This window comes from Mastigoproctus giganteus, chromosome 5, assembly GCF_048544385.1.
Source record: "Mastigoproctus giganteus isolate SK-2022 chromosome 5, ASM4854438v1, whole genome shotgun sequence".
NCBI classification, from domain to species: Eukaryota; Metazoa; Arthropoda; class Arachnida; order Uropygi; family Thelyphonidae; genus Mastigoproctus; species Mastigoproctus giganteus.
In genome coordinates this window covers 84,425,886-84,442,211 of record NC_143579.1, presented here as the reverse complement: position 1 = coordinate 84,442,211, position 16,326 = coordinate 84,425,886, and the positions used below count along the sequence as shown (strand labels likewise).

Sequence of the window (16,326 nt, the reverse complement as noted above, 5' to 3'; positions counted from 1 at the left end):
TTAAGAAACACGGAAGCATCCCCGCACAGTTTAAACGTACATTCCTGGATAATTATTTCGGTTCAGTCTGTTCCGTGCGTGTGATCGGCTTTGGTTCAAGAACGCTGCGAAGATAGTAGCAATTCGAAATTTTCTTCAAACAGCATTTCCAAATAAAGATGTAAGTCAAATGCCGGCCTGTAACAGCTGTCATGGCTCTCTCAAGAACAAAGTGATTACGGCTCTATCGAAGTCAAATGGTTTTAAGTATCGTCTGATACCACAGCACTTACCGAAACTAGATTTGGTAACGGAACTTCTCATATCTCGGAGGCTCACCTTCATGCAGTTTCGTCGCGTGCGGCATTCATACGGTCAATATGGGATCCTCGGTTAAGTGATAAATGTTCGCCTAAAGAAGTTTCACTTAACTTCCGCTATGTGTGCTCGGCCCACACGAAATTTTTTTTTATTTGACGTATAGCCGTTCGTTTTTTAACTGTTTGTTACATAAAAATCTCTTTGGGAGTCCTTTATAAAGGGTATCCTTGAAATGCACGTTGATATTTATTGAAGGAATGGTTCATTAAAATACAATAAGGAAAGTCTACGCTCAGTTCGAAGCAGGAGCAAATAATTTTGGGTCAGAGCGTTTAAACAGATTAGTGACATCATTTTCGCTTATAGCGTTTTGCGTATAATAGTAAATTTATGAAAAGAAATCATGAAAAAGTTTACTTTAATCAGTAACGTTTTCTTGTACTGACATGGTTATCATTAAAATCCAGAACAATAAATGTTAGTTGATGAAAATTTAGCTATGAACTAAAGAGAGTAAGTAAGTAGAAATAATTGACCGTTTTCAGTCTCCACTATTCTACGATCATCCTCTAATTAGATCACTCATTGTCCAGATGCATAGCCTGAAGTGCTTTATGCCACTGGGAAATCCCTGGACACAATCTCAGCACACGTTCCAGAGCCGAGTATGATAAATAACACATTTATAAGAGTTTAAAATTTTAATTACGAAACATTGATCACAGAGTTAACAATTCATTCGTTTGCCTTCTATCATATCATCTTCCCTCGTGGGGTACAAAGCACTGCCATTCCCACGCAAGGTGTAAAAGGCCGAATTTGATTCCCGTGAATAACGCAAGAAAGTTTGATGTGCCCTTTTCACAATATCGCTGAGTCACAAGCAAGGGGATGCATGTTTTTCTTCTCTCTCGGAAACTCGGGTTTTGCTGTGATAAAAAGTTTATCTTAATAATTGAACTCTAATCGAGTTCGAATACCAATAATTTCTCAGTTTCTCGCTATAAATGAATGAAAATAATATTGCATGAATAATCGATAGCTGTTAACAGTTTTAAAACTACAGAATTTATCTTAACGGATTATTTGGCAAGTGGAAACATCGAACCACTACATCTGGCTCCCATATCAAAATACTGCCTATTCTGATATAAGTGTAAGGAAGGGCACGAAAGTTCGAGAGTAACGCTGATTGCAGACATCATCGGATCACCAGTCTGTGCGTGAACAGAATTACGAAAAAGAAACCAATTTTAATTACTGCGAGCCTTAATCTATTTCCTTTATTTTATTGAAACGAAGACTGCTTAATTGAAAGAAGTTTTCCTTTTTACTTTCAATACGTACCCAATCCGACTCTGTCAGCTGTTGCTTCTCGATTAATCCAAAATGACACCCAAGATAAGACAACGATCAGAATGCATGGGACGTACACCTGAATAAGGAAGTATCCCATGTGTCGGCGGAGATTAAAATTCACTTGGAGTACCGAAAACATTCCTGGAAAGAAGTTAATAATGATATTAGATTGGTAGTTCACAGAAGAGTTAAATGAATATTTATTAACAGAATTTAACTATTACCACGAACATTGATATACATTTTCGCCGTATTCATCGATAATCAGCTCTGCTACTGAAAAGGCTGTGGTACATTTACAATATGAACCTTGGCTTGTTGATTATGAGGCATCACTGTTTTGCAATTTCCAAATTATTTGTTTTTGGAGGCTGATATTTTCGTTTTTGGTTAGAAAATATTTTATCTTTGCTCGAACCGGCTAACTCGGCCTTGTTTGAAAAGGCCTTTTATTTCTTTGCTTAATGCAGATGTTTCGAACTCTGGCCTCCAGCTGTTACCAAGGTACATGGTTGCTATCATATTATGTCTCACAGGATCTCGTCATAAAATGAGTTCAATTCAGGATTCAACATTGTGTGCAATATGCAGAGTGATGGTACAGCCACTAGCTTTTTAAAGATTGGGTTGTTTTTAGAATTTTCCCTGCAAAAACGTAGACCACGGGGTTTCAGTATATCGCGTCTATAAACTACATGTTTTCTAAGACTTTGTCTGTTTTGTGGGATGAAAAACTTGAGTTTCTGGGAGGACGAGGTGGGAGAAAAGTCATCTAACCCTCTGCTGGAAGAGGTTTTCCTTAGTCGCGGTTGGGAAAGAAAAATCTCATACGTTTTTGGTGTAGCGTTGCGTTGGAAAGTATATTTATTTCCGCAACTGAAGCAGCAGTCTTAAAACGATGTATATCGTGGAATCAGTGGAAATAAGTCGACTCCAACGTCATTAATAGATGATCTTTAATAAATAGTAGGCAAAAAATTGCAAATTCATAACGACAATGAATACATGTTCACAAATTATGGAAGAGTATTAGTAATGGCTATATGGTGCAAGGAAGCCTAACGCTTATGCTAAACCAGCCAGAAAAAAAAAAAGACGTAAAATAGTAAGTATAAAAATCAAATAATTAATAAAATAAAACGAGATTGACAACCTATGCTTTTCCTTCCTCCCGTATATAACTATCCAGCTGACCTTCGGCGCCTCCATAGCCAGGTGGGCAGGAGCAGCAGTGCGTAGCACACGCTCCTTGATTAAACCGGTGTTCGAGCCCGTGACCACCATATACGGAGTATGCGGAAAGGTCAGGGAATGATCACCGCATATCCCCGGAGCAATATGGCCCTAGTTGCTAATGCTCCTAAAAACCAAATAACAACAACAACAGCTGACCTTCGAATTGCCCCAAACTGTCAGCCTCTACCACCCATGTAGGTAACTTATTCCAGTAATTTATAACTCGCTGGCTAAAATAAAACTTCCTGCAATCCAGTCTAAACATCACCCCACGCAACTTGAATTTATGGCCCCTACTTCTAGAATCGTTTATAATCGTGAAAATTTTATCCTCATTCATTTTACTATTGATTCTCACAGCTTTTTCCTCAATCAAGATATATCTGTTTATAATATATTAACTATATATGTTATTTTATATTTTTACCTATTTTCTAAATCTTTATATTTTATTACCTTAGACTTGGCGCACAATAGCCTTAGATGCTGATGCGTCATAAAACTCCTAATAAACAAATTCAATCAAGTCGCCTCTAAGGAGCCTAGTTTCCAAGCTGTGCAACCCACATATTCGAAGTCTTTCGTCTTAAGGATGCCGTTTTGCCGATCTCACCCGGCGAGTTACCCGTCTTTGGACCCTTTCAAGAAGCTCGATGTCTTCTTTTTAGGTGCGGTCACCACACTTGGAATTTTGTGTCCAAGTGTGGTCTAATCTATCTCACATCATACAGATTCTATACTAGCGTACGAAACGGTCGAATCCGGGAAAGCTTTCGTCGTGCTCAGGCTGCTTTTGATAAGAAGCATAACGCCACCACCCCTTCTATCTGCCTCATCTTTCCTAAATACATTACCCATACTGTACTGAAACTCATCATCCCCTATATCCTGGTGACACCACATTTCCGCAAGCCTTATTAAGTCAGTGTTACTTGTCCTAACCAGCAGTTCGAATTCATTCATTTTATTGACGACACTTCTGTATAAGCAATTAAGACTTATGTTCTTGTATAGTTAACTACCCTGACACACCCCTTAAAGTTATTTAAGCTCGCTTCCCTGGCATTAGCTGCCCGCTCATTTGAAACGTTTCTGCCCCCAGAACATTTTGCTAATATGATCTGAACAAGAACTCTTGAGGTATGTGCAAGCGTTACTTTGACCAATATTATCAGATAAACGCGTATCTATGTTATTATTGCCCCCCCCCCCAAACTAGCAGTTTCCCTGAACCTTTAAGGTATACTCAATAATACTGGTAGAAACCCTTGCACCACCTTTGTTTAAATGTATCCGTCTTTACAAAACAGATTAATTCTACCTACAAATGCGGGCCAAGCTGATAAAAATTTATCCCAAAAGTCTTTCAAAGTCCTTCAAGTCTTCAGTTAATCCATAAGGCTTTCAGCATATAATCCTTCCTGTCATGCCTGGGCAGAATTGCAGACACGTGGACATTGTGACGTGAATGGTGGCATTTCTTCAGCATGGTCCTGTATTTGTCTAACAAATCGTCAGATCCTGTGTGCTTAATATCATTAGTCCCTACATGTTATGGACTAAAGAGGACAAAGTCTCTAGAGGGGGTAAGAGAATAAAATTCTCTTTGCCCCCTTAAAAATCTGGCAATCTGTTGGTGACCATTAATTGTTGCTCCCGGCAGACATACCCTGGTTCTAGTCCACCTATTCTTATTACAAAAAAAAAATATTTCCCATTTTCCTGACAATGGAGCCTCCTAACAGAACCAAGTCCTTCTAAACCAGAGCAGTTTGCACTTGTCTATTCTGCTCTGGCGCCCGAATCGATAGTGCATCACTTGGTAGGTTACTAGATTCTTGAGTCTCTGATGAGTTACATTATTCTCGAGGGCAAGCACCAGTTTTTTCAATGACTCAAATTGTTCTAGCAGTGCACCATATTTTGTGGTCAACAGTGACAAAGAAAATAATTGCCAGGTAGCTATGATTGTCCACTTGGTCGACCTTGGAATACATGCCACAGGTTCTGCAGACGATGAAATAAAGATCCATCCGTAAATCGCCATCGGCTATTTGTGAATGAGTCATGATTCCCCTTGACGAAGTGTTCAAGGTGGATCTTGTCACAACCATTGTTAAATTTACAAAATATTACAGAAAGTAATTTAAAAAAATTATATTTATAATATTGTAAAAATTAAATTTGCAAGCTATTACAGGGTAAAAAAAAACTTGTTTCAAAATAAATTTTACAGTTTTTATTTCAAACATTGTAATATTTAAACGCAATTATCTAACCTCTCTAATCCTAATCCAATATGTAATCCTCTGTAATCCTGCACTTTCTAGGAACACGTCTGCTCGCTACTAATGCTAACAGTCGAAATGGCCCATGATTAAGTACATACTGGTTAATATTAGACTTGGATGGAATGGTAAATGCTGGTAAACTGGGGTGGGGAGTGCACTCTATTGATCAGCATTCAGTAATCGTCATGATACTGCATGCTGTTGATGAGGGCATCGAGAAGGTTAGATGGCAATGATGCTCACTGGTCCATATGAGCACTTCTGAGTTCCTGGCCAGATTGTGGAGGTAGACGTTCAGTAGAGGTATGTGCTCAACGAGCATTCCACACATGCTGTATAGGAGCGAGTTTGCAGGATCTCGCTAATCACATTATCCGAATAATGGTGTGTTGTCAGGTAGCGGTTAATCAGTGTGATGTGATGTGGCTATGCATTGTTCCGAAATAAAAAATTATTACCTGTTGCATCATAAGATCTTGCTTTGATTTGTAGGAGTAAGAGAAATTTACCTCAATATGCTACGTCGAACATTTCCATATGACACTCTCCAGAAATTAAAACGAATATAAGATTAACACAATTTCTTTATCATATTGAGGCAAATATTGAAATCAACGTAGAACGTATTGAGCATCATAGCTCTGTTTTTTGCTATCAAAAGTCTTGCTTAGAGAAACAAAGTTCAAAATGTCACATCTATACCCCTGTTACTGTGCCTCCTGAAACATAGGTATCCTTTTTAGTTATATGATTAGGGAAATGCCGTGCCCCGGAGTCTACTCCTTCCAAATGAGTATACACTTTGACTCAATCTGTAAAACGAATCTGATTTCATCATTAGACAAAACACTGGTCTTGATTCATGATGTATAAAAATTACTTTTGTGTACCGTTCTGTTCGTATCTATCTAGGCGCTTCTTCCCCCCCCCCCCCGTGGTGGGACGGGTAGGGAATACACTCCAGCGGTCCTCTTACTTAGATGCTATACTCATGCATCTATATCTAACAGCAGAGAAAGACTAATGTTCCTGTGAGGACTATGAGATTTGAACACAGAGGAGATACTGTTATAAATCGCAATTCGTTCTAGCAGTTGAATATCTGTTTTCATTCATAGTTGTGATCCTAGATCTACTTTACCATTAACAATAGTGCCAGTCCGTGACTCTTTTCCTTGAACCTTCTACAGACAACTGCAAGATCAACATTTGAGTCCTCTGCTTGTGGCTGACCACTCTGAAGTCTTTCGGTGCATTTCCAATGCAAAAATTCAGGAAAGTGATTCCTTTCAGATATTTTTACACACTGAATTGTAATCTTCCTGCCTAACAAACAGCTACGGGTTCTTGAATATCCACTACAACTTTCTTAAATTCTGAACTCCATGTAATTCTCAAATGTAAGGGGGAAACCTAGTTAACTTCATTCCCAAAACCCAGCCTTGCGTTATTTCGAAAAAAATTCTGATATTCCCATCCTCATTTTAACCATGTTCCGATTTCTAGACAAGATCACATCTTCACTGGAGTTAACCTTAATTTTAATTTCTCAAATATTTTTTCGTTTGCAAAAAACTAGGTATTTCTCTTTTGCTCTCAACGTTACTATTTTCTGAACAACCAATGACGCTGTGCAAATTATAAATCCTACCAACCATAGAATATTATTTCTATATCTAAGGTTATGGTCCCAAAACTTCTCTTAAGCCCCGTTACTTTATCCAAAAGAGAACAACCAGATTAGTTATTGATTACTCCTTTTCAAACCCACTCCGCTCTTTCTCACATAAACATTCAGTTTCTGCTTCATATATTCTGTGTAGATAATTCCATGGTCACCGTCATTCTGAATTAACATCTCTGATTCCAACTCTTTCTTCTAAAATTAGACCAAATGCATATCTCAACTAAATAAAACCACTCACAATTCAATTCAAAAATCGCCGAACTAACATTTTTAATTCCTCCGCAATTATTCACTTTTTCTTCTGCTCTCCTTGGAGCAGTCTCTAAATAAGGAGAAAAAAAAAGTTAGCTCGACGAGTTTGCATTCATTACCACTAGGATTCTTAAACGCATTCTTATTAACAGCATATAAGCTTAGAATTCGAGGATAATCCTACTCCCATTAGTCCTTTTCTGATATAATGATTTCGCTGACTCACTCGTTTGGAAAGGTCTGAATTAGAGTTGATCATAGAGGGGAACAATTTATAAAGATCTCTTCAGTTAGACTCTGGTGAAAAGAGTAAGATTCCCCAATGAGTTATTCCAGGTTTTCTATCATGTAAATCAGCCAGGGCCTTTATAGCCGAGTGGTTAAGCGAGGATACAAAAGTACACGCGCTCGAATGACCGTGGTTCAAGCCCTATAACTGCCAAATACGGTAGAATGTTCTTGTATCCTCTCTATCTTGTTAATTCCTGTGGCCTTATTTTGTCTTCCCGGAGTATAAAACAGATTTTGTTTTGAATTTTAAACTTATACAGACTATTGTACCTTTAAGAATTGTTCTGACACGATATTACATGCCACAGAATCGTGGATTCGAAACGAAATGGAGGCAACTTTGAACAGCTGATTCAGATATTTTCTCATCAGATAAATTCTCATCTATTTGATAAAGATTTCCAAAACTAGACAGAGAGCAAAACGTAAGAAAAACAAAGAGAATTACATGTCGAGAGGGCGAACTATTAAAAGCAGAACGAGACTCGCAAAAGAAGAGCAATTGCAGTGACCGAAAGAGGAAAATCAGAAACAAATTGTATTAAACTGTCTACTATGAATATGAAGTGAGACGTTGCGCCGGGATTATCTAGATTCTATTAGGCAGGGTGCAATTCTCTCCGTCAAGAATTTTTAATTATTTCTCGAAGCAGAACCACTAAGATCAGCAAAACTAGTAATCGAGTTATTCAATGTTTACCAGAATTCGATCAAGCGGGGCAGTTTCTTACACGAAAGTAATTTGTTGTGTAAAAGAGAGAAGGAAGGATTAAGTATGGGAAGAAAAGAATTGTACGTACTCTTCTTCGGTATTAATCACAGTCTTCATTTATTCTTGTTCCAGTAGAAGTATAATCTTGATTTGAATTCTTTGGAATATAATTTGAAAAGATGACATTCTTATTATAGTTTGCTTTGTAGCCATGGTGACACTTCTTGAATAAGAAGCCCGCCGCTGTTTCATCTGCACGTATTCAGAGTGTTGTGGAGTCTCCATTTGTCCTCGCTGGGGATAATTTCCACGGACGAACACATTTTCATTACTGGAGGTCGTCTCTCTTTTTGGTTCTGAGTAGAGCAGGAATGATAACAAACAGCATATTTAAGAGATTTCAAAATAACGCTGTACTGAATAATGGGCTGTGTGGACTACTCAGAGCGGAAAAAATTACAGATGTTTTAGGCACGTGTGTATGCATTATAATTTAGAATATTCGTATATTGTCTAACACAATTTAAAAATTATTTGGAAAATATTACAGGCTGGACATTTCAACTTTAAGTTTTTTAATAAAACAGAGCAAAGCATCCCATGATCCCCTTCTTAAAGGATCTGGAATAATCCTCTTCAAGCGATCGGGGTAGATTCCTGTGCATGGAGAGTTTTAAGAGGTAGAGCAAAATTTCACAGAGGATTAGTAAGTTTTCCAGAAGAATGCGGGGGGGAGGAGATATGAGTAGATCCAACAAAGAAATTATTTTTAAGTTTACACAGCGCGAATTTTAAGTCATCGATGTTATTATTGATTTTCTTAATAACATATGTTTGGCCATATTGCATTTAGTTTATTCTTTAATTGAGAGTGTGTTGTTTATGAGAAAATATAAACAACTATGCGAAACTGTCTGCCTTTGAGTAGCGAATAAAGAATTTCTCATTGGATAACACGATTCTAGAAAGGTTAAATGTCATCACATGAAATAAAACTATGTTGAACTAATTAAAGTTGTTTGTTATACCAGGTCCTAATGAGCATTATGATCTTATGTCTGAGCTCCTTAAACTTGGCCCGGTAAGCTGTCGGTCGCATTTTTGAATTCCGTGATACATTCCTTTCTCCTGATTATATTCTTCAGTTTATAGAAAATATCGAACCGAACTCTATATTTGTCGTCAAGAGAGGTCAGAGTACAATATCGTTAATAATGCATAACAGATTACCTAACAGATCATTGACATCACTGATGAATGTTTAATGGGGACCAATACAGCTCAGCATACCACTGACACTATGCCAGTTGGTTTTTCTGAAGTTCGGTTTGTTGTTGGGTGCTGGACTAGTATCTTTCGAAATGAGAAACCTAATGCCGCAGGTCAGGGCCTTATGGTAAAAGCTGAAGGTCTTTTGGTTCTCTTTGATGTCGATATTGTCATTAAGTAAAACAACGTCAAGCCGAACTCATTTCAAGTGTTGACTCAACTTTAATTCAGACAAAACTAAATAGTCTCCTATTGACAGCACAGAGCACTGCGTGACCCAAATTGGCAAATTATATGTTAAAGTCCTCGATATAAAAAATATGCTTTGTTAGAACTACATACTATAGGTTCAATGACTGACAGAGCCGATGACAGTTTATCAGTGAGCTGGAGGAGGAAAGAGCACAAACATCAGAGCTTGCCTTGGTTTCTGAGTTGATAAGTCGATACAAGCTCGAAAATATGGTCACATGACATCAGTACGGTGTATGACTCCCTCCAATGGCTAAATAAGCCTGGCAGCGGTGAACCATGCTCGATATAAGAGTGTGTATAAGATTCTGTGGCAACAAATTCTTCCACCAGCGCAGACCTTAGCTCACCTGAAGAGACCTTTCCTTCTCCAGAAATTAATAATTAAAATTTGTTCTATTTCGAATTCCCTCAAGTAGGTCATCTATTTCGGGACATTCAAATAGACTACCTATGCCGCCTATTTGAACTGCAATATGAAAAATTATACACACCACCGTAACAAAGAGTAAATGACACGAAATAGGCATTGCTGTTAAATAACATGGCGACTGTTGGCTTAAGCGCATGGGTGTATACGTGATCAAATCTAGACGTAGACATTTTTTTTTTTGTTTCTTCTTAATTATTTCTTAATTCTTTTAACAGAAAAAAATGGACGAATTGTTATAAATAACAAATTAAAATAAAAAAAATAAAAATAAAAAAAATAAAAATAAAGTAACCAAAATAAGATTCCAGTTCTTATTTTGGACCTTTACAACCAATTTTCACTGGGGCATTCTGCAATCCATTTGGATTATAAATATCGCAGACTAGTCGTTCACAGAATCTGGCATAACTCTAGGTAAAGTAGAATGGCTACTTTGCGTGTGTTTTAGAAGTATATTCAACCTGTAATAGTATTAAGTCTTAAAATTTATAACAAGAGTTCTTAGATACTTTTGAGAACTATTAGTTCTTGTCCGAATTTTCAAAGACATTTGTAACCAAATTAGATCATCACAGTTCAGTACTTTAACTTGGTGTAACGTCGAGTTATGTCAGTTTGATTCTCAAGAAGGCTATTTATGGTATTTTGATTTAAAATACAGTATATGAATACTAAATAAAAGTAGTGGTCTGGAATTTTTATTGATGTCAGTGTGACTTTGTATTTTAGTATGCAGGTAACTTACCTGTTTTGAAGTGGACAGTATTATTTCTGAAAGGGAAGTTGATTAGATCATACTGGGACAGAACCAGACCTTCATTGAGACTAACTGCTCCCGCTGGATCCCACTGGTACCGCAGATGATCAACTGAGTATCCATCTGTGGGAAGAAAGAACAAAACGTAAATTCCCTAGGTGCAGAAAAAAGGCGAGCAGCTTTTTATGTTGCTTTTTTATTGAAGACTTGTCGCAAAGCGTTTTTACTCTTGAAATGCAATATTTTTTACCTCTCTTTGATTGTCTTAGGACTGGAAAAAATTCTTTCATTGTCAATACACAACAGCGAGTCAAATGACAAAGATTTCTGGTGCCGGAAGATAAATAATGCGCCATCAAGGGTAAAAATATCTGCGAGAGTATTATTGGTATGGAGTTATGTCTTTAGTGGAATATTCGATTCTTCATGGGTGGATTTCGATTTTAATGGCTCAAAAATGACTAAGATTACAATGCATAAACCCATTCTACGCATATCGTGATGCACAGCAGTAGAGGCACGTGGACAACAGGACATTATATTTTAAGGCAATGCGATCTGTATGCAGGGCAACTAGGGACACGCAGCGTCTGTAAACTGTGTGTCTCTCCGATCAAATCTCTTGCATTGTGAAATGAAAAACCATAATTTGGAAGAAACACTGTCTGTAACAGTTCCCAAGGCTGGCAGATTTGGCTACGATGTAAAAAAAAAACCGCTTCAAGTTCTTTCTGTCAAGACAAGATTCGAACTCGGACCTTTCCACATTATAGTATAGGCCAGCAGACCGGTAGTTTAGGACCTTCCTACCACAAGATTCATTGAAGATCATAGTATAGGAATGTCATCACAAAGTGGATAACCACGAAACTCCTGCGAAAGATACCCGTTCAGAGAGTTACTGAACTTGCGCAGACACTGTTAATGGGAGGGAATGCGACAGTGTTTATTGAAATAATCTGTCTTAATCACTGTTGAAATAAATCGAAAGTATTGAAAGCATGAAAATATACATGTTGTTCGATTTGCAAGATTCACTGCCTGCCATTTCATGGGTCAACGTGCAAAGTGTCATAAGAAACAGGACGTTTGATAAATGTGTCATTTTGCTCCAGCTCATCAAGCGATTACACATGATCTCATTCTAGTTAAGGGCTCGGAAACTTTTCAGGGTTGATGTGTCTTCTTCACTCCGGTGTCGGAGTTTGGGCACCAAGTTCACACTCGTGTGGGGAATTCGAGTATAAGTAGAGTAGGGTACTTCTAAAAGTGGGGATATATTAGCGGACTTGCCATGGACGATCGGAAAGTCTTGCGACCCATATTGCTGACCAGCTTTACTCCAACAAAAATGTAATTTATTTACACATGATATTTGTTTGAGACAATGCATATACCAAAATTCGTGGATCATATTAATTAATGTAAAATGGATGCATTAGGGTGAGCTAGAGGTTTCGAAATGTCAGGTTTTTTGGAGCATCCTCATCTAATTCTTTTATTGTCCTCTCCCATCAGCTCACTATATCAACCTCTCAAAATAATTAGGATCATCCAACAAGAGCTCTTAAAACTAGTGAAAGCCCTTTCTCTAGAGGCTACCTCATAAGTGGATGGTGTATCCGAGTTTATTCTAAAATATTTGAGCCCCTTCAATTTGGATGTACTTTAATTGTTCAACTGAGTCATGGAAGCCCTATTCCCAGGCCCTTCCGTAGCCAGGTGGGAAGGAGCAGCAGTGTGTAGCACACGCTTCTTGATTAGACCGGGGTTCGAGCCCTTCACCACCAAATACAGAGGATGCGGAAAGGTCAGAGAATGACCACCGCATATCCCGGAGCAATATGGCCTTAGTTGCCAATGCTTCTAAAAAAAAACCAAACAACAGCCCTATTCCCAAAGCAGTGTAATCGCTAATTCCGTCAGATCTTTCACCAAAAAAAAAAAATAAATAAATAATCTGCTGCTCATGATATTTAGGAGTGGAGACAGACCAATTTCTTGTTCTTCCAGCCTACTAAATCTCTTTGAAACGCTGATGCCTAATGGCTTTAATTGCCATGGCGAAAACTGAAACAACATTATTAATATCAGTAAAGTATGCTAAAGCAAACTTAAATTTTAAGTATCTAATATTAAAAATTAAATTTAAACTATTTCAGATTAACATCTTAATTTTAGCTGCAGTATTTTAAATTTTAGAATGTAAATGAAACTACTTACAACTTCCGAACACTAGGGGACATGACTGTCTGTCCATAGGAAAAGAATGGAGTTGCATTGGACATGTCGCTTTTATCGTTAACCTGAATGAAAAGAATATTGTTCAGGTATGATGAAATTGAAATATTTAAAGGGGTGGGAGAATTCGCTATTCATATATTTTTTTTTTAGAAATAACATTAAATTGTCAAAATACAGGAACTCCCCGACTTACGTAATAATTGAATTTCCGTGGAACGATGCGTAAGTCGAGGAATTATCCCCATGCTTGTGCAGCACTCGCAACTGTGCTTGCTGAATTGATTGAATTGGAAAAGAAATGTTCGACGAACATGTAAATAGAATTATTTATTGCATTTATTCAATTTTTTATCTCATGCGCAGGAAAAATTACAAAAGCGTGCAATTTAAAAAAAAAAATTTCAAAATTATAAAATTACAAAAAAAAAGAGATTAGACAGGCATAACGTCAGTAAGTTTTACTTCTCGAGCATCGTTGCCAGAATCGACGTCTTCAGCTGATAAGTACGCCACTCCGGAGGTTGAGGGACTGTGGAGATTTAGAAGGGGTCGGCCACTCAACCTTACGAAAGAACATATTAATGGATGACTGGACGGTGCCTTTTTTTCATCGTACATTTATTTGTAGCAAGCAAGCATATCATTCACCCCTCTGTTAACTTTTAAGAATCGTTCGCTGTCAGGATCCATCTTCTGAAACGTCTCCATTGCTGACAATTTCACGAAATGTCGTCTCGGATGCTCATTTGGTTCATCTTGAGCTTCGTCAGCATTTTCTTCTTTCACTATTGCTGCCTGCAAATCAATATGTTATTCGTTAGATAATTCCTTCTCTTCTTCCTCTATTAACTCCTCCACGGCTTTGGCATCAACCTTCAACTGAAGTAGCTCTGCAACCTTTACAATCTTATCTGTAACCTCTTCATATGATTCGTCCTTTTCAAATCCTTTGTAGCATTTTACGTGCCGTGGGCATATTTTCTTCCAATGCGCCATTTAACCAACTTTTAGTAATTTTCGCCCATCCCTTATTAATGTTTAAGATGGCGTGATAAATATTGCAAGATTTCCAAAAGTCTCTCAACGTAAAATTTTTCTCATCGTCTACTGCAGACAATGCCTGAGCAAATGTGCATAAATAGTATGCTTTTAAATTTGAAACAACACCCGATCCATAGGTTGGATGAGTGAAGTCATGTTTGGCGGTACAAATATGACTCTCATATTCGAATTGAAATCAACCAGATGCGCAGGATGTCCAGGAGCATTATCTAATAGAAGCAAAATCTTGAAAGGAATGTCGTTGTCTTTACAATATTTTTAAACCTCGGGAATGAAGCAGCATTGAAACCAATCCTCAAAGAGAGGTATTGTTATCCTCGCTATCTGGTTCGATCGGAAATGTACGGGTAGGATGGCTTTATTGGTGCCCTTAAATGCACGAGGATTTCAGAATGGTACACAAGCAGTGGTTTTAATCTGTAATCTCCCGCTGCATGAGCCCCAAGCAAGAGCGTGGTCCTATCTTTTGACTCCTTGAAATCTGGCATTGTCTTTTTCTCTTTGGCAATGTATGTTCGATCTGGCATTTTTTTCCAATACAGAACAGTCTCTTCAACGTAAAAAATTTGTAAGTCGGCGAGTTACTGTAGAAGGAAAAAAAAAATTTTTATTTGATAAAACTAGGTGACTCGTGTTCAGTTACCAAATGACATTTTCATTCAGTGAATTGAAAACAGCCATCACTTAAGAAAAATTTGTTCGAGTGAATTTTAACCGATAAACAGAAATATTGGATTAAATGACAATACAGAATATCTCAAGGAGGTTTGAAACTATGTTTGGTGTCAGAATGGTTAAGTTGTCCATCATCTGGGGGCTGCCAAAGACAGAAAAAGAATTAATCTAGCAGTAAATTTATTAGAATCGAGGGGACTAAAATCAGACCGTGCCTATTTAAATTTATTCAGAATTGAACTTCACGCGAATTGTTTTTAAATATTCGCATTAGTTCTTGCAAAGGGAATTCTGGAGACCAATTTCTTGTTATTCCAGCATAATAAATCTCTTTGAAACGCTGACACATAATTGCCATGGCGCCTTTCTACACGAGATGGAAAAAACAATACGTTAATAATACACACAGTTCATTTTATATAACAACGACGCGATGGATAGGTATTTTAACCCGCTATAGACTGTTGATCCACCTCTCATAGATAAAACAAAAGTTTAACGATGATTTAAAGAGAGACTCTTTTTGGCAGTTTTGATGCAGTCATCCTGGAAGCAGTGTCCTGGTTGATCGCAAATTGCTGTAATCAAGACTGCAGGCGAAAAATAAATTCGTTATCGCTTATTAACAAAGTTAATATCAACAAAAAAAGTATCACTACGATAGGTAATTTACCTCATGGAATACAGAACCTCTCCATTCTGAAAAATACGAAGCAACTTATTAGGAACAGTTATGGTGTGTAGGTAGGAACCTTTGCCATTGTGAAAATAGGTGTCTGGTTTCCAGATTCGCTCCAACATCTTGATGTTGAGGCTTAGGCTTTTGATGGGGCCGTAGAACTGAAGTCTCCTGTCTGTCCACTTTTGCCGAAAGTAACAATCCATGGAGTACTCCTGGAAAAGGCGAAGTTAAGAACATATTAATGCGAGTGGTACGTTTCTTAATTAAAAACATTTTAACTGATAAATAAATATGTCCACTCCTGTTGTATTCATTATATATTTTAATAGCACAATCTCTCTTGCCCATGAAAGAAAATTGAAAGCAGCTTTCAGTAATAAAACGTTGATTACTGATATATTAGAGTAGGACGTTACGTGGTTGTTTACCACGTAAGATTATTTAAGATTATTATTATATTTAATACCGCTCTTTCACCACGTAAAATTAATAATATAGTTGATTAAGCTATTCGTCTAAACTACTATACATTAAGGTAACGTTTCAGGTGCCTCCGTGGCCGAGTGGTCTTGAGTAGGAGTGCACTAGCACACGCTCTTTGAGTAGACCGGGATTCAAGCCCCTGATGCTAAATGCGGTCGATTTAGGAAACCGCACTAGACCAGAGGGGAAGATTATGGTCCATTTCCCTCAACATGAATCGTTAAGGAAGCTTCCATCCAGCAGTGGATTGATAATGGCTGCTGCTTACCTTACCTTTATCTTACCTAATCGCAAGAAGACTTTCGACGTCAATGTTAATGCAAGCAATCAAACAGAAAACA

The 16,326-nt window shown here is 37.6% G+C and overlaps 1 protein-coding gene across 1 annotated transcript in view; it reads right to left on the bottom strand.

Annotated features, from left to right (window-relative positions):
* The window catches only part of LOC150085532 (gamma-aminobutyric acid receptor subunit alpha-6-like), an 87,843-nt gene that overhangs the window by 14,780 nt on the left and 56,737 nt on the right, over window positions 1-16,326 (bottom strand). The window contains exons 4-7 of the mRNA XM_090374591.1: window positions 15,494-15,714; window positions 13,063-13,145; window positions 10,828-10,962; window positions 1,648-1,800 (exon numbers count right to left, since the gene is read on the bottom strand). Of these exons, the coding sequence (XP_090230717.1) occupies window positions 1,648-1,800; window positions 10,828-10,962; window positions 13,063-13,145; window positions 15,494-15,714 (592 nt within the window). The remainder of the gene's footprint in view (window positions 1-1,647; window positions 1,801-10,827; window positions 10,963-13,062; window positions 13,146-15,493; window positions 15,715-16,326) is intronic.